General features: G+C 47.4%; 1 protein-coding gene and 1 pseudogene across 2 annotated transcripts in view; both read left to right on the top strand.

The window, feature by feature from the left end:
* Positions 1-24,295, top strand: part of FBXO11 (F-box protein 11) — a 215,184-nt gene that overhangs the window by 149,539 nt on the left and 41,350 nt on the right. For both annotated transcript variants that reach the window (XM_063918698.1, XM_063918699.1), the window contains exon 12: positions 8,953-9,170. In XM_063918698.1, coding sequence (XP_063774768.1) covers positions 8,953-9,170 — 218 coding nt within the window. The remainder of the gene's footprint in view (positions 1-8,952; positions 9,171-24,295) is intronic.
* LOC134913564 (U5 spliceosomal RNA) lies at positions 2,409-2,510 on the top strand (annotated as a pseudogene).

Here is a 24,295-nt window from a genome sequence, read left to right on the forward strand (position 1 = left end):
GCAAATATGGCAGTGTGCATCGTGATATTTTTCTGACTTTGACACCTCAACAAGACGCTTCCGAGGTATTGTTCCAGGTCAAGGGACCCTCAAGCCAGTGCAGTGGACGCCCTGGTAACTCCGTGGGTGTTTCAGTCGGTCTATGTGTTCCCTCCACTTCCTCTCATTCCAAAGGTGTTGAGGATCATAAGACGAACAAGGGTTTCGGCAGTACTCGTCGTTCCAGATTGACCACGGAGGGCCTGGTATCCAGATCTTCAGGAATTGCTCATAGAAGATCCTTGTCCGCTTCCTCTCAGAGAGGACCTGTTACTGCAGGGGCCATGCGTATTTCAGGACTTACCGCGGCTGCGTTTGACGGCGTGGAGGTTGAACGCCAAATCCTAGCTCGAAAGGGTATTCCTGGGGAAGTCATGCCCACTCTCCTTAAGGCTAGAAAGGAGGTCACGGCGAAGCATTATCACCATATTTGGAGAAAATGTGTGTCGTGGTGTGAGCCATGAAAGCTCCGGCGGAGGAGTTTTAGCTAGGTCGTTTCCTCCATTTTTTGCAGGCAGCCGTGGATGCAGGCCTTAAATTGGGTTCCATCAAAGTGCAGATTTCTTCTTCATCCACTAGGGGTCACTGGAGTACTCTTGGGATATGGACGGCGTAGCAGAACAAAGGCACTGAATACTTAAATTTAGAACTCCACCCCTCCATATCCCAGAGTACCTCAGTGTACGAACCCAGTGTTTTTTCTGTGCTCAAAGCACTAACATCGGCTTGTGGGATTCCCACACTTGTTGGAAGATTTTTATTAATTTTTCATTTTTAGTTTTAATTTTTTTTTTAATAGCACATCCCTTCCCAGTTTCAAGAAAAACATGGGTCCGGGATAGTGCCGCTGCACGGGCAGCGCATGGCGTGTCGGTCCTCACAAAGAGCACCCTCACAGCCACACGCAGTTCACTACCTGCTGTAAACGGAGCTTGCAGATAGAAGCCCCGTCACAGCCATGAACTGCTGCCTGAGCTGGACGGAGCTTACAGGAAGAAGCCCCGTCGCAGCCATGATCTACTCCAGATGACTTAGAGGACTGGACGGAGCTTACACAAAAAAGCTCCGTCGCAGCCAGGACTACAGAGCTGGACGGAGCTTACAGAAGAAGCCCGTCACAGCCATGATTTACAAGACAGCTGGACGAGCTTACACATAAGAAGCCCGTCGCAGCCAGGACTACAGAGCTGGATGGAGCTTACAGAAGAAGCCCGTCACAGCCATGATTTACAAGACAGCTGGACGAGCTTACACATAAGAAGCCCGTCGCAGCCAGGACTACAGAGCTGGACGGAGCTTACAGAAGAAGCCCGTCACAGCCATAATTTACAACAGCTGGACGAGCTTACACATAAGAAGCCCGTCGCAGCCATGATCAGGAGACAAGGTAGGCTGGGGAACGGGGCGGTCAGCGCAGGCTGCCGCCCCGCTATGTTTGGGTTAATACCTGCTTCCGCTCTTCCGCCCGCAAGCCCCAGCCGCTATGTCTGCAGGCCGCCCGTCCCAGCGCTCCGTCCGGCCGCCCAGCTCCGTCCGGCCGCCAGCGCCATACGGCCGCAGACGCTCCCTCAGTCTCAGTACAGAGACGGGGACCGCCGCTCCGTCCGGCCGCCCAGCAGCCATCCACCCACATGTGCCAGCGCTATGAGGCTGCAGGCTTCCCGCAGGACAAAGCGTTACAAGGCACGGTGGAATTCTGGCGGATTAAATATACAGCAGCACAGTGTATAGGCAGCTATATATAGGTGACAGGTATTTATAATGTATTGTTACCTGTCCTGGGAGTAATAGGCTATTGAGCATATATTACTGTCTGTGAGTTTCACAGTATAATAGGCTATTGAGCCTATATTAATGGCTGTTATTATCACTGTATAATAGGTTATTCAGCCTATATATTAATGTTGGTGGTTATCACTGTATAATAGGCTATTGAGCCTATATTAAGTCTGTGATTATCACTGTATAATAGGCTATTCAGCTTATGTAAATGCTGTATAAATATATTAATGTCTGTAATTATCATAGGCTATTGAGCCTATATATATATATATATATATATATATATATATATATATATATATATATATATATATATATATATATATATAATAGAGCATGTGTTGTACCCAGCCTGTGATTATACTGTATAATAGGCTAGATTAACACGGAAACATTTGTCACTTGTTCTGTGATTATCACGGTCAGCATGGCAAAGGGGCCATTTTAACCATGCTTCCTGTTGTTTTCCAGGGTGTAATTCTGGAACATTCCTGCCCTACATCTCTAAGCCACCAGAGGCGCAGGGGTGTTAGTGGGAATTTGGTTCGGGTTTCACATGCCCATGTGAACTGTTTTTCACATAAAGAATACTCTAGTTTCTCTTCACATCAAATAAATCTTTCACTTTTACTATAGATTTCCGTAGAGAGAAACAACCATGAGTTTCATATAAATATGCTGTTCAGCAATAAAATATATATATGACACATAACAATAAGTCGTGCAAGTGTCTGTCCGTTGCCTATTGTGGGGTCTGTCTGCATAGCGAGTAAGGCTCTAGCGCAGACTACAAATAATTTTTAAAAATCCTATGTTAAGCATTGGCAATTCAAATTACAAGAGCGGTAACATCGGAGTCTCGGAAGTTACTCCGCCAGCTCTAACAAAAGTTGTTGACTGGTCTTATAATTTAATGCACAATTCTATGTCAAATCTCACACCGATAACTACCAGTGAGAAGGGTACATTAGACCAGCACTCAGATAGGGCGGGGTTTTTGACAACCATACATTGCTAAATCCCAGTGAGTCAATGTCTCCATTTTTACAGAGACTGAGTAGACTCTAACCACTATTTTATCGTTTCCAAAATGACGCGATCCGCCATTGGTAAATGCGTCTGTGTAAAACATTATAAAAACCCAGAATACATTTGGGTCACTAGATTCTATGTATGGAAACAATGAAAAAGAAGCTGCAGAGTATATCTGTAAAGCTTCTGCTAACACCGGTTACTTTCATCGTCGCTAGTTTAAGTGCGACAAGGCCAGAACTTGTTGGTCCTAAATTTGATATTCAGCCATTACCGCAGCCAGTATCAAAACGGAAATACTGGTGCCGGCGTTTAATCTCTTTAGACTTCAGTTTTTTCAAAGACAAAACAGTCACGCCTTGTAACGACACGACGCTACAGTCAGCAAGCCAGTGGCTTGATGACCTCTTAGGCATCTCCATGTTCCAATTCTGGAAGCGCGTCTTTACACGTTACGTTTGCGGGGTTTCCAGACATCAACTCATGGATGTCTCAGATATTTACACGGTTTGGCAGGTTGCCATTTAGTCTCTGCTGGTTTTCAGCTGTTTTTATATCCAGGCAGTAGTACACCAACAGAGTCAGGGTTATTTATTCCCCTCTGTTTGGGGTAACAAAACCAGACAGCTCCGTCGCAGTCTCAATCAGCAAGTCACTTAATGCAGTTTGAAAATGGATTTTCTGCGGTTACTATTTGCATATTGGAGCCACAAAATTGCATAATTGCACTTGATCTTCACAATGCGTATTTACCCATTCCGGTTTGGTCATCACAGGTTCTAGCGTTTGCAAAACGCCACAACCATTAACCATTTCACTACCATTTGGCATCGTGTCAACGCCTCGGGTATTTACCAAAGTGATGTTGGTGATGATAGCTCATCTCAGAGTCCTGCCAGTGACAATCGTCCATACTTAGACGATCTGCTCATAAGAACTCTGTCTCAACAGAGTTCCTCTAACTTGCGCTACTAATGTATACTGCGGTGGCAGGTCAAGTTTTAAAAACAATCGCATCTAATTCCGTCTAAACGACGTCAATTCCTAGGTAAGATTATAAATACGGTAAATCAAAGACATTTACCTACTACACCAGCAAGAACAAATGTACATCTAGTAATTGGTGTAAAAGCCACGCACACTAGCGGTACATTGGTGTATTCGCCTGTTAACAATAATGATGTGTTTTCAAAGCGCTTTAGTTCGCCGGCCTTCACTCGCGTTTCCCACAGAGGGGCGAGGGTGTATATACTCTGGACAAGAGTCTCAGAGGTTCAGGAGTTGTAGTTAAAAAAGATCAGCGACAGAGTTCTAAAACGGATCACGACAGATTGCTGTCGATAAATGTCCTTGAACTCCGTGCAATTTTCAATGCACTACATGCTTCGCTTTCAGTCTGACCAAGTGCGGTCAGACAACGCAACGGGAGTTGCATACACAAGAACCAAGTAGCCGCATGGCAATGCAGCAGGTAACTCGAATCCTCTATTGCCCACAACACCATTATGGGAGGATGTCAACGGGGTTCATTCCGCGAGTGGACATCTGTTAGACAGATGATCTCGCCCGTCAGGATTTATATCCTGAAAACTGGACAGTAAATCCAGAGGTGTTTCATATGTGAGTACACAGAAGGAGTTACCCTCAGGTATACATGATGGCATCTCGCCACAATTACAAACGCTCAGTATGTGTACAGAACGACAGATCACAAGGGCAGTGGCGGTGGAGTCTCTCACATTCGTGTGGTCATACAGCATCGTGTATCTGGCTCCACCATTTTCCGCTGCTCTCTCCGTTGCGAAAACGGATCATAAGACAGTTCGTCACAGTCATACTAGTGATATCTCATGGGTTTCGGAGAGCTTGCTTCTCGAATCTCCAAGGAATACTGGCACACGATCTTGGTCCGCTCATAATACGTCCAACCTGTTACAACAGGGAACGTTTTTTTACCCCTAGTTACCTAAGTACCTATTACCTATATACCGCGGCTGCGGTTGACGGGGTGGGGGGTTCAGACCGCCCTCTTAAGAAAAGAAATAGGTCATTACAGTATCGGTTATACTTATCATGTTACGAGCTAGTAAGCTGCTTAAGGCAGCTCATTATTACAAATTCATTATTACAAATTTGGTGTGCATATATAGGTGGTAAAGCTCGGAAGTTTCCGACATCATCTTTCAAGTTACCCGTATTCTGTTATTTTACAAACAGGGTGGGATGGAGAACTGCGTTTATCTGCACTGAGGGTGCAGGTATCTGTGTGGTCAACTTATTTTCAAAGACGTTTGACTCTATTGCGTCGGTACACACCTTTATACAAGGTGTCATCAAAGTGCAGCCTCCATTTATCCCACCTACAGCGCCAGGCGACTTGAGGTTGGGTTCACATTTCTTACAGTTTTCATATTTTGAACCCTTACAACAAATGGGGATTAAGTTTCTCACTTGGGAAAACATTTTTCTTCTAGCCTTAGCTTCGGCAAGGGTTTTGTTTTCATATTTGGGTGCCTTGTATTCCAAGCCACCGTATTTACGTTTTCTCATGACAAAGCAATCAGTATACCAATAGTGGTTCCTGTGTTGACAGCACATTCTAGAATTCTGAATGTGGTACACGCATTACGCGTCTATATGTCCCGACCGTCTACAGTACGTAATACGGATACGTTGTTTGTTCTCTATGATGCTGCCAACTGGGGTTAGCCAGTTTTCTCAGCAGACATTATCCAGTTGGATAACAATGACTACAAGTCAGGCTTACTTTAAGGCTAAGTTACAGTCGCCTACGTCAGTAACAGCTCATCCCACAGGTTCTGTGGGAATGTCAGCCCCAGCGGGTCGTGGAGCGTCTACTACGCGGCTACATAGCCTTCAGTGCACCACGTTTGTGCACGTTTACACGTTATGAATGGTTGCGGCATCAGCATCTAGCTTTGGCTGCCTACTGTTACAAGTGTCAAACAGCTCTCCCGCCCACGAGGGAAGCTTTGGTACGTCCCAAGAGTACTCCAGTGACCCCTAGTGGATGAAGAAGAAAATAGGATTTTGGTACTTACCAGGTAAATCCTTTTCTTTGAATCCATAGGGGGCACTGGACGCCCACCCAGAGCAGTTTACCTGGGTTGTTTAAGCTCAGAGGAGCTTAGGGTAACAGGTTTTACCTTGTTTGTATTACGCTCAAAGGAGCTTATGGTAACACATTTTCACCTTTTTGGTTCAAACTATCAAGGTCTATCGGTTATGCTGTCAACTGTTTAGTTGACATTAACTTTATGGGTCAACTTTGTTGTTGTCCGGTATGTTATAGGAATTCTCCATTGTCAACCTCTCTATAGCAGTTCGCTCAGTAAAAACACTGGGTTCGTACACTGAGGTACTCTGGGATATGGAGGGGTGGAGAGTTCTAAATTTAAATATTCAGTGCCTTTGTTCTGCTACGCTGTCCATATCCCAAGAGTACTCCAGTGCCCCCTATGGATTCAAAGAAAAGGATTTACCTGGTAAGTACCAAAATCCTATTTTCGGCTTTATCTATTTTCTTTCAAAAAGAATTGTCCGCCCTTCCTGAAGTTCAGACTTTCGTGAAGGGAGTGCTGCATATCCATCCCCCGTTTGTGCCACCCGTGGCACCGTGGGATCTTGACGTGGTGTTGCAATTTCTTATGTCTCATTGGTATGAACCTTTGCGAAAGGTCGAGTTGAAATTTCTCACTTGGAAAGTGGTCATGCTTTTGGCCTTGACGTCCGCCAGACGGGTGTCGGAATTGGCGGCTTTGTCTCACAAGAGCCCATATTTGATTTTCCATGTGGATAGAGCGGAATTGAGGACTCGTCAACAATTTCTGCTGAAAGTGGTTTCTTCGTTTCACATACATCAACCTATTGTGGTGCCTGTGGCTTCGGATGCCTTGACGGTGCCAGAATTTCTTGATGTCGTGAGAGCTTTGAAAATTTATGTCGCCAGAACGGCTCTGGTTAGGAAAACGGAGGCTCTGTTTGTCCTGTATGCTTACAACAAGATTGGAAATCCTGCTTCCAAGCAGACTATTGCACGCTGGATTTGTAATACGGTTCAGCACGCTCATTCTACGGCTGGATTGCTGTTGCCGATTTCAGTGAAGGCCCATTCTGCCAGGAAGGTGGGCCCATCTTGGGCTGCTGCCCGAGGGGTCTCGGCACTTCAACTTTGCCGAGCAGCTACGTGGTCGGGTTCAAACACTTTTGCTAAGTTCTACAATTTTGATACCCTGGCTGATGAGGACCTCGTGTTTGCTCAATGGGTGCTGCAGACTCTCCCGCCCGGTCTGGAGCTTTGGTATAGACCCCATGGTCCTTTTGGAGTCCCCAGCATCCTCTAGGACGTAAGAGAAAATAGGATTTTAATACCTACCGGTAAATCCTTTTCTCCTAGTCCGTAGAGGATGCTGGGCGCCCATCCCAGTGCGGACTATTACTTGCAGTTGTATTGTTAGTTGTTTCGATTACACGAAGGTTGTGTATCGGTTATGTTCAGCTTGTTGCTGTTTTTCGTTCATACTGTTCTCTGGTTTTCCTGGTAATCCAGTTGTACGGTGTGTTTGTGGTGTGAGCTGGTATGTGTCTCACCCATAGTGTAACAAAAATCCTTTTCCTCGAAATGTCCGACTCCCTGGGCACAGTTCCTATTACTGAGGTCTGGAGGAGGGGTATAGAGGGAGGAGCCAGTTCACACCCATTCAAAGTCTTATAGTGTGCCCATGTCTCATGCGGATCCCCTCTATACCCCATGATCCTTTGGGAGTCCCCAGCATCCTCTACGGACTAGGAGTAAAGGATTTACCGGTAGGTATTAAAATCCTATTTTCAAATGAGAGCTAACAAGGAGGTTTGTGTGGTGGGTAGTGTACTACTTCACTGTTTGGTGAGGCTTCAGTGGGAACTGTGTTATGGAGTGTGGGTAGTGTACTGCTTCACTGTTGGGTGAGGCTTCAATGGGAACTGTGTTACTATTGAGTGTGGCTTCAGTGTGGGTAGTGGACTGCTTCACCATTGGGTGAGAAATCATTGGAGGTAATGGACTGCCTCACTGGTGAGGCTTTCAGGGGGGGGGGTAATGGATTTCTTGAGTGTTGGGTGAGGTATCAGTGGGAGTAATGGACTTGCCTCGTTGGGTGATTCTAGTAGGGTGGTGGTACCTGCGCTCACCTCCTAACGTGTGTGTGCAGTGGGTAATAAGTTAGCACTAAGTTTTGTCTAATGCCTTTTTATTGAGTCACAGTTCTCAGGCATATATGTTATACACACAGTATGCAAATGAGTGGTGCAGCAAAACAAAAGGTGTGGTACATACAAGTATTTCAGACGTTAGACAAAACTTAGTGCTAACTTATTACCCACTGCACACACACGTTAAGAGGTGAGCGCAGGTAGCACCACCACCACCACCCTACTAGAATTATATGCCAGAAGAGTTTGGACAACTGCCCCAAAGCAGGAGATTTAGGCACCTTCTGCTGCGCTGATCCACCCACTCCCTGTACAAATCACTGTTGGGTGAGGCTTTCAGTGAGGGTAATGGACTTCTGCAGTGTTGGGGAGTGGCTTCAGTGGGAGTAATCGAATGTATGGGTTTGTTTTGAGTGGGTGTTAAGGGACTGCTTCACTGTTGGGTGAGAGTTCATTGTCTGTATTGGACTGCTTCATTGTTGGGTGAGGCATCTATTGGGGTAACAGACTGTTTCACTATTGGGTGTGGCTTCAATGGGGGTAATGGACTGCTTCACTGGTAGGTGAGGCTTTGGTGTGGGTAATGAACTGGTTTCGCAGAGGGACAGAAAAATAACTTTTCCTGTCCAAGATGATGATGATTCAGGCCAGTTAGTACTTCGTTTGGCCACTAGGGCACCGTTCCAGTGGATAGTTCATTATAACTCATCCTAGAAATAATACATCTGTTCCCACTTCTGTAAATGACAGAGAATATGCAGAGAATGGAGGATCTTTTGTGTATGATGGCCTATGCTCATGTATTTTGGTGGAGTCCTATTTGCTTTGACAGAGCTACATATTTACTTTACGATCCTGAATTTGAAGACACTTTGTCATTGTTTGCAGGGCTACTTTGAAAGCTGCAATATACATAGAAATCGAATAGCGGGTTTTGAGGTAAAAGCCTATGCCAACCCAACGGTGGTGAGATGTGAGATTCACCATGGCCAGACAGGAGGGATTTATGTCCATGAAAAAGGGAGAGGACAGTTCCTGGAGAACAAAATCTATGCAAACAATTTTGCTGGTGTTTGGATTACCTCAAATAGTGACCCAACCATACGGTGAGTATGCAAAGGATGGACATACTGTAGTTCTGATGAAAGCTGATTGCCTACACATTGCAGCCCTTATGTCATGTGTATATATGTGTGTGTGTGTGTGTGTGTGTGTGTGTGTGTGTGTGTGTGTGTATATATATATCTAGTGTGTATGTGTGTGTAAGTATATATGTGTGTATATGTATATATATTTTTATTATTCACCCCCCCCCCCCCCCCTCCCTTGGCTTTTTATCTATTTTGTTACATTACAACCTGTAGTTTAATGTTTTTAAATCTGAATTCTATGTGATGGCTATGCACAAAATAGTCTAAGCTGGTGAAGTGAAATGAGAAAAATGTATATAACATTTTTTTTATAAATAAAAATTAGAAAATTGGCATGTGCATATGTATTCACCCCCTTTACTATGAATCTCCTCAAATGTTCTGGTGCAACCAATACCTTCAGAAGTCGCATAATTAGTGAAATGAAGTCCACCCATGTGCAATCTAAGTGTCACATGATCTGTCAGTATAAACACACCTTTTCTGAAAGGTCGCAGAGGCTGCGACACCACTAAGCAAGAGGCATCACACCATGAAGACCAAGGAGCTCTCCAAACAAGTCAGGGACAATGTTGTTGAGAAGTACAAGTCAGGGTTGGGTTATAAAAAAATATCCAAATCTTTGATGATCCCCCGGCGCACCATCAAATCCATCCAGAACATTGTACCACAACAAACCTGCCAAGAGAGGGCTGGCCACCAAAACTCAGACAGGAGGGCATTAATCAGAGAGGCAGCACAGAGACCAAAGGTAGCCCGGAAGGAGCTGCAGAGTTCCACAGCAGAGACTGGTGTATCTGCGCATGTGACCACAATAAGCCGTACACTCCATAGAGCTGGGCTTTATGGAAGAGTGGCCAGAAAAAAGCCATTACTTAGTGTTAAAAATAAGAAGGCAAGTTTTGAGTTTGCCAAAAGGCACGTGGACGACTCCCCAAATGTATGGAGGAAGGTGCTCTGGTCAGATGAGATTAAAATTGTACTTTTCGGCCACCAAGGAAAACGCTATGTCTGGCGCAAACCCAACACATCCCATCACCCCAAGAACACCATCCCCACAGTGAAACATGGTGGTGGCAGCATCATGCTGTGGGGATGTTTTTCAGCAGCAGGGACTGGGAAACTGTTTTGAATAGAGGGAAAGATGGATGGTGCTAAATGTAGGGATATCCTTGAGCAAAACCTGTTTCAGTCTGCCTGTGATTTGAGACTGGGACGGAGGTTCACCTTCCAGCAGGACACTGACCCGAAGCATACTGCTAAAGCAACACTCGAGTGGTTTAAGGGGAAACATTTAAATGTGTTGGAATGACCTAGACAAAGCCCAGATCTCAATCCAATTGAGAATCTGTGGTCAGATTCAAGATTGCTGTTTACAAGCGGAAACCATCCAACATGAAGGAGCTGGAGCAGTTTTGCCTTTAGGAATGGGCAAAAATCCCAGTGGCAAGATGTGGCAAGCTCATAGAGACTTATCCAAAGCGACTTGCAGCTGTAATTGCAGCAAAAGGTGTCTCTACAAAGTACTTACTTTAGGGAGGTGAATAGTTATGCACGCTGAAGTTTTCTCTTACGTCCTAGAGGATGCTGGGGACTCCGTAAGGACCAAGGGGATAGACGGGCTCCGCAGGAGACATGGGCACTAAGAAAGAACTTTAGGTATGGTTGTGCACTGGCTTCTCCCTCTATGCCCCTCCTCCACTGTGCCCAGAGGAGACTGGGTGCATTACAGGGAGCTCTCCTGAGTTTTCCTGAAAAGAAAGTATTTTGTTAGGTTTCTTATTTTCAGGGAGCCTGCTGGCAACAGACTCCCTGCATCGTGGGACTGAGGGGAGAGAAACAGACCTACTTTAATGTCAGGCTCTGCTTCTTAGGCTACTGGACACCATTAGCTTCAGAGGGAACGGAACGCAGGTCTCACCCGCCGTTCGTCCCAGAGCAGCGCCGCCGTCCTCCTCGCAGAGCCGGAAGATAGAAGCCGGGTGAGTATGTGAAGAAAGAAGACTTCAGAGGCGGCAGAAGACTTCAGTTCTTCATTGAGGTAACGCTGTGCTCCATTGCTCCCACACAACACACGCACGGCAGTCACTGTAAGGGTGCAGGGCGCAGGGGGGGCGCCCTGGGCAGCAATAAGGACCTCCATTCTGGCTAACAAAGGTATTATACAGGCTGGGCACTGTATATAAGAGATCCCCCGCCAGTTTTGAAAATTTTCAGCGGGACCGAAGCCCGCCGCTGAGGGGTCGGAGCTTGTTCCTCAGCACTCAGCAGCGCCATTTTCTCCACAGCACACCGCTGAGAGGAAGCTCCCCGGACTCTCCCTGCTTACCACGGTGAAAGAGGGTTTTAAAGAAGGGGGGGGGGGCATATAATTTGGCGCAAATACATTATAACCGCGCTATCTGGGTAAACATATTGTGTTTTTTTCCTGGGTCATTGGCGCTGCGTGTGTGCTGGCATACTCTCTCTCTGTCTCTCCAAAGGGCCTTGTGGGGGAACTGTCTTCAGATAAGGATTCCCTGAGTGTGTGGTGTGTCGGTACGCGTGTGTCGCCATGTCTGAGGTAGAAGGCTTTCCTAGGGAGGAGGTGGTGCATATGAATGTGGTGTCTCAGTCGGCAACACAGACACCTGACTGGGTGGATATGTGGAATGTTTTAAGTGCTAATGTGAATTTATTGCACAAAAGGTTGGACAAAGCTGAGTCCAGGGATTATGCAGAGAGTCAAGCCCTGCCTGCCCCTATGTTGCAGGGACCCTCGGGGTCTCAAAAGCGCCCACTATCCCAAATAGTAGACACTAATACCGACACGGATTCTGACTCCAGTGTCGACTACGGTGATGCAAAGTTACAGCCAAAATTGGCTAAAAGTATTCAATATATGATTATTGCAATAAAGGATGTTTTGCATATCACAGAGGAACCCCCTGTCCCTGACACGAGGGTACACATGTATAAGGAAAAGAAACCTGAGGTAACCTTTCCCCCTTCTCATGAGCTGAACGAGTTATTTGAAAAAGCTTGGGAATCTCCAGATAAGAAACTGCCAAAAGGATTCTTATGGCGTATCCTTTCCCGACGAAGGACAGGATACGGTGGGAATCCTCCCCAAGGGTAGACAAAGCGTTGACACGCTTATCCAAAAAGGTAGCACATCCCAAGATACGGCTACCCTCAGGGATCCTGCTGATCGCAAGCAGGAGGCTACCTTAAAGTCCATTTACACACATTCTGGTACCTTACTCAGACCGGCGATAGCGTCGGCTTGGGTTTGTAGCGCTGTAGCAGCGTGGACAGATACCCTATCGGCGGAATTTGATACCCTGGATAAGGATACCATTTTATTGACCCTGGGTCATATTAAAGATGCTGTCTTATATATGAGGGATGCTCAAAGGGACATTGGCCTACTGGGTTCTAGAGTCAACGTTATGTCGATTTCTGCTAGACGAGTCCTATGGACCCGGCAATGGACAGGTGATGCCGACTCAAAGAGTTATATGGAGGTTTTACCTTACAGGGGTGAGGAATTGTTTGGGGAAGGTCTCTCGGACCTGGTCTCCACAGCTACGGCAGGTAAATCAAATTTTTTTGCCTTATATTCCCTCACAGCCTAAGAAAGCGCCACATTATCAAATGCAGTCCTTTCGGTCAAATAAAAACAAGAGAGTACGAGGATCGTCCTTTCTTGCCAGAGGTAAGGGCAGAGGGAAAAAGCTGCCAACCACAGCTAGTTCCCAGGAGCAGAAGTCCTCCCCGGCCTCTACAAAATCCACCGCATGACGCTGGGGCTCCGCTGAGGGAGTCCGCCCCAGTGGGGGCACGTCTTCGACTTTTCAGCCACATCTGGGTTCATTCACAGGTGGATCCTTGGGCAATAGAAATTATTTCCCAGGGTTACAAGCTGGAATTCGAAGAGGTGCCTCCTCGCCGGTTTTTCAAATCGGCCCTACCTGCTTCTCCCACAGAAAGGGAGATAGTTTTAAGTGCAATTCACAAATTGTATCTGCAACAGGTGGTGGTCAAAGTTCCCCTGCTTCAACAAGGGAGGGGGTATTACTCAACCCTATTTGTAGTCCCGAAACCGGACGGTTCGGTCAGACCCATTTTAAATTTAAAATCCTTGAACCTAAACTTGAAAAGGTTCAAGTTCAAGATGGAATCGCTCAGAGCGGTCATCGCCAGCCTAGAAGGGGGGGGATTTTATGGTATCCCTGGACATAAAGGATGCATACCTTCATGCTACCATATATCCACCTCATCAGGCGTACCTGAGATTTGCGGTACAGGATTGTCATTACCAATTTCAGACGTTGCCGTTTGGGCTTTCCACGGCCCCGAGGATTTTCACCAAGGTAATGGCGGAAATGATGGTGCTCCTGCGCAAGCAGGGTGTCACAATTATCCCGTACTTGGACGATCTTCTCATAAAAGCGAGATCACGAGAGCAGTTGTTGAACAGCGTGTCACTTTCACTGAAGGTGTTACAGCAACACAGCTGGATTCTCAATATCCCGAAGTCACAGTTAGTTCCTACGACTCGTTTGACCTTCTTAGGCATGATTCTGGATACGGAAAAGGGTTTATCTTCCGATAGAAAAGGCCCAGGAACTCATGACTTTGGTCAGGGACCTATTGAAGCCAAAACAGGTGTCAGTGCATCACTGTACTCGAGTCCTGGGAAAGATGGTGGCATCTTACGAGGTCATTCCCTTCGGCAGGTTCCATGCGAGGACCTTCCAATGGGACCTACTGGACAAGTGGTCCGGGTCACATCTACAGATTCATCAGTTGATCACCCTGTCCCCCAGGGCCAGGGTGTCTCTCCTGTGGTGGCTACAGAGTGCTCACCTTCTAGAGGGTCGCAGGTTCACCATTCTGGACTGGATTCTGGTAACCACGGACACGAGCCTCCGAGGTTGGGGAGCAGTCACACAGGGAAGAAACTTCCATGGTCTTTGGTCAAGTCAAGAGACTTGTCTTCACATCAACGTCCTGGAGCTGAGGGCCATATACAACGCCCTTCGTCAAGCAGAGACTTTGCTTCGCGACCTACCGGTTCTGATCTAGTCAGACAACATCACCGCAGTGGCTCATGTAAACCACCAAGACGGCACAAGGAGCAGAGTGGCAATGGCGGAAGCCACCAGTCAGCAGTGTTCATTCCGGGAGTGGACAACTGGGAAGCAGACTTCCTCAGCAGACACGATCTACATCCAGGAGAGTGGGGACTTCATCAGGAAGTCTTCGCACAGATTGCAAGTCAGTGGGGACTGCCCCAGATAGACATGATGGCGTTCCGCCTCAACAAAAAACTACAGAGGTATTGCGCCAGGTCAGGAGACCCTCAGGCGGTGGCAGTGGACGCCCTCGTGACACCGTGGGTGTTCCAGTCGGTCTATGTGTTTCCTCCTCTTCCTCTCATCCCCAAGGTGTTGAGAATAATAAGAAAAAGAGGAGTACAGACAACTCTCATTGTTCCAGATTGGCCGCGAAGGGCCTGGTATCCGGATCTGCAGGAAATGCTCACAGAAGATCCGTGGCCTCTTCCTCTAAGACAGGACCTGTTACAACAGGGGCCCTGTCTGTTCCAAGACTCACCGCGGCTGCGTTTGACAGCATGGCGGTTGAACGCCGGATCCTAGCGGAAAAGGGCATTCCGGATGAGGTCATTCCTACTCTGATAAAGGCTAGGAAGGACGTGACAGCTAAACATTATCACCGTATATGGCGGAAGTATGTTTCTTGGTGTGAGGCCAGGAATGCTCCTACGGAAGAATTCCATCTGGGCCGTTTCCTTCACTTCCTACAGACTGGAGTGAATTTGGGCCTAAATTTAGGCTCCATTAAGGTTCAGATTTCGGCCCTATCCATTTTCTTTCAAAAGGAATTAGCTTCTCTCCCAGAAGTACAGACTTTTGTGAAGGGAGTGCTGCATGTTCAGCGGTTCCGGTATGAATGGTCGACCATGTTATGGTCGACAGTCATTAGGTCGACCACTATTGGTCGACATGGACACATGGTCGACACATGAAAATGGTCGACATATGAAAAGGTCGACATGAGTTTTTTTTTAGTTTTTTTGGTGTCGTTTTTTGCGTAAAGTGACTGGGAACCCCAATTAGTGCACCGCGTTCGCTCGCCATGCTTCGGGCATGGTGCCTTCGCTCCGCTACCGCTTCGCTCGGCACACTTTATCGTTCCAATCGTAGTCCATGTGGATCGTAAAGTATGGAAAAGTTCCCCAAAAGAAGAAAAAGTTAAACTCATGTCGACCTTTCATGTGTCGACCATTTTCATGTGTTGACCATGTGTCAATGTCGACCAATAGTGGTCGACCTAATAACTGTCGACCATAACATGGTCGACCATGTGAACAGATACCATGTTCAGCCTCCTTTTGTACCTCCGGTGGCGCCTTGAGACCTTAACGTGGTGTTGAGTTTCCTTAACTCACACTGGTTTGAACCACTTAAAACGGTGGAGTTAAAATATCTCACTTGGAAAGTGGTCATGTTGTTAGCCTTGGCTTCGGCTAGGCGAGTGTCGGAGTTGGCGGCTTTGTCTCATAAAAGCCCCTATCTAGTTTTCCATATGGATACAGTGGAATTGCGGACCCGTCCTCAATTCTTGCCTAAGGTGGTTTCGTCTTTTCATATGAACCAACCTATTGTGGTGCCTGTGGCTACGCGAGACTCCAAGGATTCCGAGTCCCTCGATGTGGTCAGGGCTTTGAAAATTTACGTGGCCAGAACGGCTAGGGTCAGGAAAACAGAAGCACTGTTTGTCCTGTATGCAGCCAATAAGGTTGGCGCTCCTGCTTCCAAGCAGACTATTGCTCGCTGGATCTGTAACACGTTTCAGCAGGCTCATTCTACGGCTGGATTGCCGTTACCAAAATCAATAAAGGCCCATTCCACCAGGAAGGTGGGCTCTTCTTGGGCGACTGCCCAAGGGGTCTCGGCATTACAGCTGTGCCGAGCTGCTACTTGGTCGGGTTCAAACACTTTTGCAAAATTCTACAAGTTTGATACCCTGGCTGAGGAGGTCCTCATGTTTGCTCAATCGGTGCTGCAGAGTCATCCGCACTCTCCCGCCCGTTTGGGAGCTTTGGTATAATCCCCATGGTCCTTACGGAGTCCCCGGCATCCTCTAGGACGTAAGAGATAAGATTTTAAATCTACCGGTAAATCTTTTCCTCCTAGTCCGTGGAGGATGCTGGGCGCCCGTCCCAAGTACGGAATACTTCTGCAAGACTTGTATATAGTTTTTGCTTACATAAGGGTTATGTTACAGTTTTCCTCAGTCTCGGACTGATGCTGTGTTGTTTCATACTGTTAACTGGTTCGTATATCCCAAGTTATACGGTGTGGATGATGTGGGCTGGTATGAATCTTGCCCTTGGATTAACGGAAATCCTTTCCTCGTACTGTCCGTCTCCTCTGGGCACAGTTTCTCTAACTGAGGTCTGGAGGAGGGGCATAGAGGGAGGAGCCAGTGCACACCCATACCTAAAGTTCTTTCTTAGTGCCCATGTCTCCTGCGGAGCCCGTCTATCCCCTTGGTCCTTAGAGTCCCCAGCATCCTCTACGGACTAGGAGAAAAAGATTTGCCGGTAGGTTTAAAATCTTATTTTCTGTTATTTTGTCCTATTTGTTGTTTGCTTCACAATAAGAAAAATTAAAAAAAAATCTTCAAAGTTGTAGGCATGTTCTGTGAATGAAATGATGCAAACCTTCAAACAATCCATTTTAATTTCAGGTTGCGAGGCAACAAAACATGAAAACTGCAAAGGGGGTGAATACTTTAGCAAGGCACTGTATATATGTGGTGTTTCTATGGACAAGTTACTACTTAAATACACAGATGTACGTTCGGATTGCACATGCTCATTAGTGTATTCTATATACAGGTTACATTTAAAATTCATCAGGCCATTAACTGAACCTTACACCCCCTCCCCCCCCTTTAAATGTATTTGTGTATGGCGGGAAGGGGTCAGCTGTAAGTCCTTGCTATAATAACGTTTGCAAGCGTCCTTAACTTTAAAAATCATACTTCAAACATCAGGGCATTAAAAATTAATTCAGGGAAATTCCCAAAAGAGATACTATAGAGTTCAGAGAAGATAAAGCGGGCTCTGTGTCCTGAATGCAGTCTCAGATTATAATCTAAAATAGTTGCACTTGCAGGAAGTCCCAGAGTAAGAGCCAAAATGCGTCTCAGGAGTTTCACATGTCAGAGGTTCCCAAACTCTGTACTCAAGGCACCTTAACAGCCCAGGTTTTAAGGATATCCATGCTTGACCACTGCTGACTTAATTAGTACCTCAGTCAATTTGATTTAACCATCTTTGCTCAACCATGGACATCTTTTAAAACCAGGACTGTTCGGGTACCTTGAGAATTGAGTTTGGGAACCACTGAAGTAGGCCCATAGGTGTATAATAAACACAGTGTGCCAAATGAAAATGTATCTGTTGATACTGGATATAGAGATCTAGCCACACTCATCCAGCATGGCTACATCGCAGGTGGGCACTCTTGGCGTGGCTAGGCGATCCAGCCAGCGCCTAGCTGCGCCAAGGCAGCTTACAGAGATGCTCCCATTCATGCGAATAGGGCACGCCCGTGATCGCCCCGGCGTGCCAGGGAGCAGATGTAGCCACCATGAGCGTGAGTCCATCTGTAGGCTGTGGCATCTTGTACGCTAACAATCATCTATGATCAAAAATAAGTAGTCTATGTAACTCATTAGAGAAGTACTTACTTTCTCTGACGTCCTAGTGGATGCTGGGTACTCCGTAAGGACCATGGGGAATAGACGGGCTCCGCAGGAGACTGGGCACTCTTAAAAGAAAGATTAGGTACTATATCTGGTGTGCACTGGCTCCTCCCTCTATGCCCCTCCTCCAGACCCCAGTTATAATCTGTGCCCGGCCAGAGCTGGATGCACTCTAGGGGCTCTCCTGAGCTTCCTAGAAAATAAAGTATTTGTTAGGTTTTTTATTTTCAGTGAGATCTGCTGGCAACAGACTCACTGCTACGTGGGACTGAGGGGAGAGAAGCGAATCTACCTGCTTGCAGCTAGCTTGGGCTTCTTAGGCTACTGGACACCATTAGCTCCAGAGGGATCGAACACAGGCCCAGTCCTCGGTCGTCCGGTCCCGGAGCCGTGCCGCCGTCCCCCTTGCAGAGCCAGAAGAACCGAAGAGAAGTTGAAAATCGGCGGCTGAAGACTCCGGTCTTCATTAAGGTAGCGCACAGCACTGCAGCTGTGCGCCATTGCTCCCTCTGCACACCACACACTCCGGTCACTGATGGGTGCAGGGCGCTGGGGAGGGGGCGCCCTGGGCAGCAATTAGAGTACCTTACATGGCTAAATAGCACATAATACAGCTAATATACTGTATATGTGCATAATCCCCCGCCATAAAGTATATAAAAAAGCGTAAGAAGTCCGCCGAGAAAGGGGCGGGGCTATCTTCCTCAGCACACGGGCGCCATTTTCTCTTCACAGCTCCGCTGGAAGGCAGCTCCCCAGGCTCTCCCCTGCAGTTTCCAGGCTTCAAGGGTAAAAAAGAGAGGGGGGGCACTAAATTTAGGCGCAAACTGTGTTTAATAAGCTGCTATAGGGAAAAATCACTCACTTTAGTGTAAATCCCTGGTTATATAGCGCTGTGGTGTGTGCTGGCATACTCTCTCTCTGTCTCCCCAAAGGACTTTGTGGGGTCCTGTCCTCAGTCAGAGCATTCCCTGTGTGTGTGCGGTGTGTCGGTACGGCTGTGTCGACATGTTTGATGAGGACGCTTACGTGGAGGCGGAGCAGGAGCCGATAAGTGTGATGTCGCCCCCTGCGGGGCCGACACCAGAGTGGATGGATATGTGGAAGGTATTAACCGACAGTGTCAACTCCTTGCATAAAAGGTTTGATGACGTAACAGCTTTGGGACAGCCGGCATCTCAGCCCGCGCCTGCCCAAGCGTCTCAGAGGCCATCAGGGGCTCAAAAACGCCCGCTACCTCAGATGGCAGACACAGATGTCGACACGGAGTCTGACTCCAGTGTCGACGAGGATGAGACAAATGTACAATCCACAAGGGCCATCCGATGCATGATTACGGCAATGAAAAATGTGTTGCACATTTCTGACATTAACCCGGTTACCACAAAAAAGGGTATTATGTTTGGGGAGAAAAAGCAGCCAGTGACTTTTCCCCCATCTGCTGAGTTAAATGAATTGTGTGAAGAAGCGTGGGGTTCCCCAGATAAGAAACTAGTAATTTCTAAGCGGTTACTAATGGCGTACCCTTTCCCGCCAACGGATAGGTTACGCTGGGAGACATCCCCTAAGGTTGACAAGGCGCTCACACGCTTATCAAAAAAGGTGGCACTGCCTTCTCAGGATACGGCCGCCTTAAAGGAGCCTGCAGATAGATAGCAGGAGGCTATCCTGAAGTCTGTGTATACACACTCAGGTACTATACTGAGACCTGCTATTGCTTCAGCATGGATGTGTAGTGCTGCAGCAGCGTGGTCTGATTTCCTGTCTGATAACATTGATTCCCTGGACAGGGACACTATATTGCTAACCATAGAGCATATTAAAGACGTAGTCTTATATATGAGAGATGCACAGAGGGACATTTGCCGGCTGGCATCTAGAATTAATGCGATGTCCATTTCTGCCCGGAGAGTATTATGGACTCGGCAGTGGACAGGTGATGCTGACTCTAAAAGGCACATGGAAATTTTGCCTTATAAGGGTGAGGAATTGTTTGGGGACGGTCTTTCGGACCTCGTATCCACAGCAACAGCTGGGAAGTCGACTTTTTTACCTCAGGTTCCCTCACAGCCTAAGAAAGCACCGTATTATCAAGTACAGTCCTTTTGGCCTCAGAAAGGCAAGCGGGGGTTAGAGGCGCGTCCTTTCTGCCCAGAGGCAGGGGTAGAGGGAAAAAGCTGCACCATACAGCCAGTTCCCAAGAACAAAAATCCTCCCCTGCTTCCACTAAGTCCACCGCATGACGCTGGGGCTCCACATGTGGAGCCAGGTGCGGTGGGGGCCCGTCTCCGGAATTTCAGCGACCAGTGGGTTCGCTCACAGGTGGATCTCTGGGTTCTACAAGTGGTATCTCAGGGATACAAGCTGGAGTTCGAGACGTCTCCCCCTCGCCGTTACCTCAAATCAGCCTTGCCAGCTACTCCCCAGAACAGGGAGGTAGTACTGGCGGCAATTCACAAGCTGTACCTCCAGCAGGTGATAATCAAAGTTCCCCTCCTTCAACAGGGACGGGGTTACTATTCCACAATGTTTGTGGTACCGAAACCAGACGGTTCGGTGAGACGCATTCTAAATTTGAAATCCTTGAACATTTATATAAGGAAGTTCAAGTTCAAAATGGAATCGCTCAGGGCGGTTATTGCAAGCCTGGAAGAGGGGGGTTACATGGTATACCTGGACATCAAGGATGCTTACCTACATGTCCCCATTTACCCACCTCACCAGGTGTACCTTCGGTTTGTGGTACAGGACTGCCATTACCAATTCCAGACGTTGCCGTTTGGTCTGTCCACGGCACCGAGGGTATTTACCAAAGTAATGGCCGAAATGATGATACTCCTTCGAAAGAAGGGAGTTATAATTATCCCGTACTTGGACGATCTCCTTATAAAGGCGAGGTCCAGGGAGCAGTTGTTGATCGGAGTAGCACTATCTCAGGAAGTGCTACAACAGCACGGCTGGATTCTGAATATCCCAAAGTCGCAGCTGGTTCCTACGACGCGTCTGCTGTTCCTGGGTATGATTCTGGACACAGAACAGAAGAAGGTGTTTCTCCCAGAGGAGAAGGCCAAGGAGTTGTCATCTCTGGTCAGAGACCTCCTGAAACCAAAACAGGTGTCGGTGCATCACTGCACGCGAGCCCTGGGAAAGATGGTAGCTTCTTACGAGGCAATTCCATTCGGCAGGTTCCATGCAAGGATCTTTCAGTGAGATCTGTTAGACAAGTGGTCCGGATCGCATCTTTAGATGCATCGGCTGATCACCCTGTCCCCGAGGGCCAGGGTGTGTCTGCTGTGGTGGCTGCAGAGTGCTCATCTTCTCGAGGGCCGCAGATTCGGCATACAGGACTGGGTCCTGGTGACCACGGATGCAAGCCTCCGAGGTTGGGGGGCAGTCACTCAGGGAAGAAAGTTCCAAGGACAATGGTCGAGGCAGGAGGCTTCCCTACACATAAATATTCTGGAACTAAGGGCCATTTACAATGCCCTAAGTCAGGCAAAACTCCTGCTTCAAAACCAGCCGGTGCTGATTCAGTCAGACAACATCACGGCGGTCGCCCATGTAAATCGACAGGGCGGCACAAGAAGCAGGATGGCGATGGCAGAAGCCACAAGGATTCTCCGATGGGCGGAAAATCACGTGATAGCACTGTCAGCAGTGTTCATTCCGGGAGTGGACAACTGGGAAGCAGACTTCCTCAGCAGGCACGACCTCCACCCGGGAGAGTGGGGACTTCATCCAGAAGTCTTCCAGCTGATTGTAAATCATTGGGAAAGGCCACAGGTGGACATGATGGCGTCCCGCCTCAACAAAAAGCTAAAAAGATATTGCGCCAGGTCAAGGGACCCTCAGGCTATAGCTGTGGACGCTCTAGTGACACCGTGGGTGTACCAGTCGGTTTATGTGTTCCCTCCTCTTCCTCTCATACCAAATGTACTGAGGATAATAAAAAAGAGAGGAGTAAGAACTATACTCATCGTTCCGGATTGGCCAAGAAGGACTTGGTACCCGGAACTACAAGAAATGATCTCAGAGGACCCTTGGCCTCTGCCTCTCAGACAGGACCTGCTACAGCAGGGGCCCTGTCTGTTCCAAGACTTACCGCGGCTGCGTTTGACGGCATGGCGGTTGAACGCCGGATCCTGATGGAAAAGGGCATTCCGGTTGAAGTCATTCCTACGCTGATAAAAGCTAGGAAGGATGTGACAGCAAAACATTATCACCGCATATGGCGAAAATATGTTGCTTGGTGTGAGGCTATGAAGGCCCCAACAGAAGAATTTCAGCTGGGTCGATTTCTGCACTTCCTACAGTCAGGAGTGACTATGGGCCTAAAATTGGGATCCATTAAAGTCCAGATTTCGGCCCTGTCTATTTTCTTTCAAAAAGAACTGGCTTCACTGCCTGAAGTTCAGACGTTTGTTAAGGGAGTTCTGCATATTCAGCCCCCTTTTGTGCCTTCAGTGGCACCTTGGGATCTCAACGTTGTGTTGGATTTCCTAAAATCACATTGGTTTGAGCCACTTCAGACCGTGGAGTTGAAATATCTCATGTGGAACGTGGTCATGCTTTTGGCCTTGGCTTCGGCTAGGCGTGTGTCAGAATTGGCGGCTTTGTCCTGTAAAAGCCCCTATCTGATCTTCCATATGGACAGGGCAGAATTGAGGACTCGTCCCCAATTTCTCCCTAAGGTGGTATCAGCGTTTCATTTGAACCAACCTATTGTGGTGCCTGCGGCTACTCGGGACTTGGAGGCTTCCAAGTTGCTGGATGTAGTCCGGGCCCTGAAAATCTATGTTTCCAGGACGGCTAGAGTCAGAAAAACTGACTCGCTGTTTATCCTGCATGCACCCAACAAGCTGGGTGCTCCTGCTTCTAAGCAGACTATTGCTCGCTGGATCTGTAGCACGATTCAACTTGCACATTCTGCTGCTGGACTGCCGCATCCTAAATCAGTCAAAGCTCATTCCACGAGGAAGGTGGGCTCTTCTTGGGCGGCTGCCCGAGGGGTCTCGGCTTTACAACTTTGCCGAGCTGCTACCTGGTCGGGATCAAACACGTTTGCAAAATTCTACAAGTTTGATACCCTGGCTGAGGAGGACCTTGAGTTTGCTCATTCGGTGCTGCAGAGTCATCCGCACTCTCCCGCCCGTTTGGGAGCTTTGGTATAATCCCCATGGTCCTTACGGAGTACCCAGCATCCACTAGGACGTCAGAGAAAATAAGAATTTACTCACCGGTAAATCTATTTCTCGTAGTCCGTAGTGGATGCTGTGAGCCCGTCCCGAGTGCGGAATTCTGCAATACTTGTATATAGTTATTGCTTAACTATAGGGTTTTTTGTTCTGAGCCATCAGTTTAATGAGGCTCAGTTGTTGTTCATACTGTTAACTGGGTATAGTTATCACAAGTTGTACGGTGTGGCTGGTATGAGTCTTACCCTGGATTCCAAATCCTTTCCTAGTAATGTCAGCTCTTCCGGGCACAGTTTCCCTAACTGAGGTCTGGAGGAGGGGCATAGAGGGAGGAGCCAGTGCACACCAGATATAGTACCTAATCTTTCTTTTAAGAGTGCCCAGTCTCCTGCGGAGCCCGTCTATTCCCCATGGTCCTTACGGAGTACCCAGCATCCACTACGGACTACGAGAAATAGATTTACCGGTGAGTAAAATCTTATTTTTTATTTAATATAATATCCTTAGTCATTTCCTAAAAGCCATCTCAGGGCTGGTAAAAGTATTCATAAGTTGACATCCCATTTGCTGGTTCATTGTGCTCTTGGGAAACTGTGACCTCAAACTGTAGGGTTTGCAACGTTGGCTGTAGATAATATGGCCGCAGGCTTCTCATTCCACAAGATTTGCTCACATTCCGCTGATGTAGATAATGCCCAAGGCTTTTTGCCAGGAGGTACAGAGTAGGAGGTTAACACACGAATGCTATTCTTTAGAGTTGTGGTAAACCATTAACTTCAGTATTCTCTTCATTGATGCCCTCCACGATGTGATGAAGGGGCTGCCTTACAAATATTAAGACCATAGTTTGGGGAGTGATTATATATAGTGTTTAAAGAACTGTACATCGAGGATAGACTGAATTTGGGGGATATTCAACTACAGTCGGATCCTCTCGACTGAGAGGATCCGACATTTCGGTATTCAATAGCAGGCCATTTCCGCCCGTTTCTTCTCCCATTCCGACCATTCATTTCTGCCCTTTCTTATAGGTGAAAATGAATGGTCGAAAACACAGGGATGGATTCCGCTCATCTATGTGTTTTTCGACTTGGCAGAAAA

This window comes from Pseudophryne corroboree, chromosome 4 (assembly GCF_028390025.1).
Source record: "Pseudophryne corroboree isolate aPseCor3 chromosome 4, aPseCor3.hap2, whole genome shotgun sequence".
NCBI classification, from domain to species: domain Eukaryota; kingdom Metazoa; phylum Chordata; class Amphibia; order Anura; family Myobatrachidae; genus Pseudophryne; species Pseudophryne corroboree.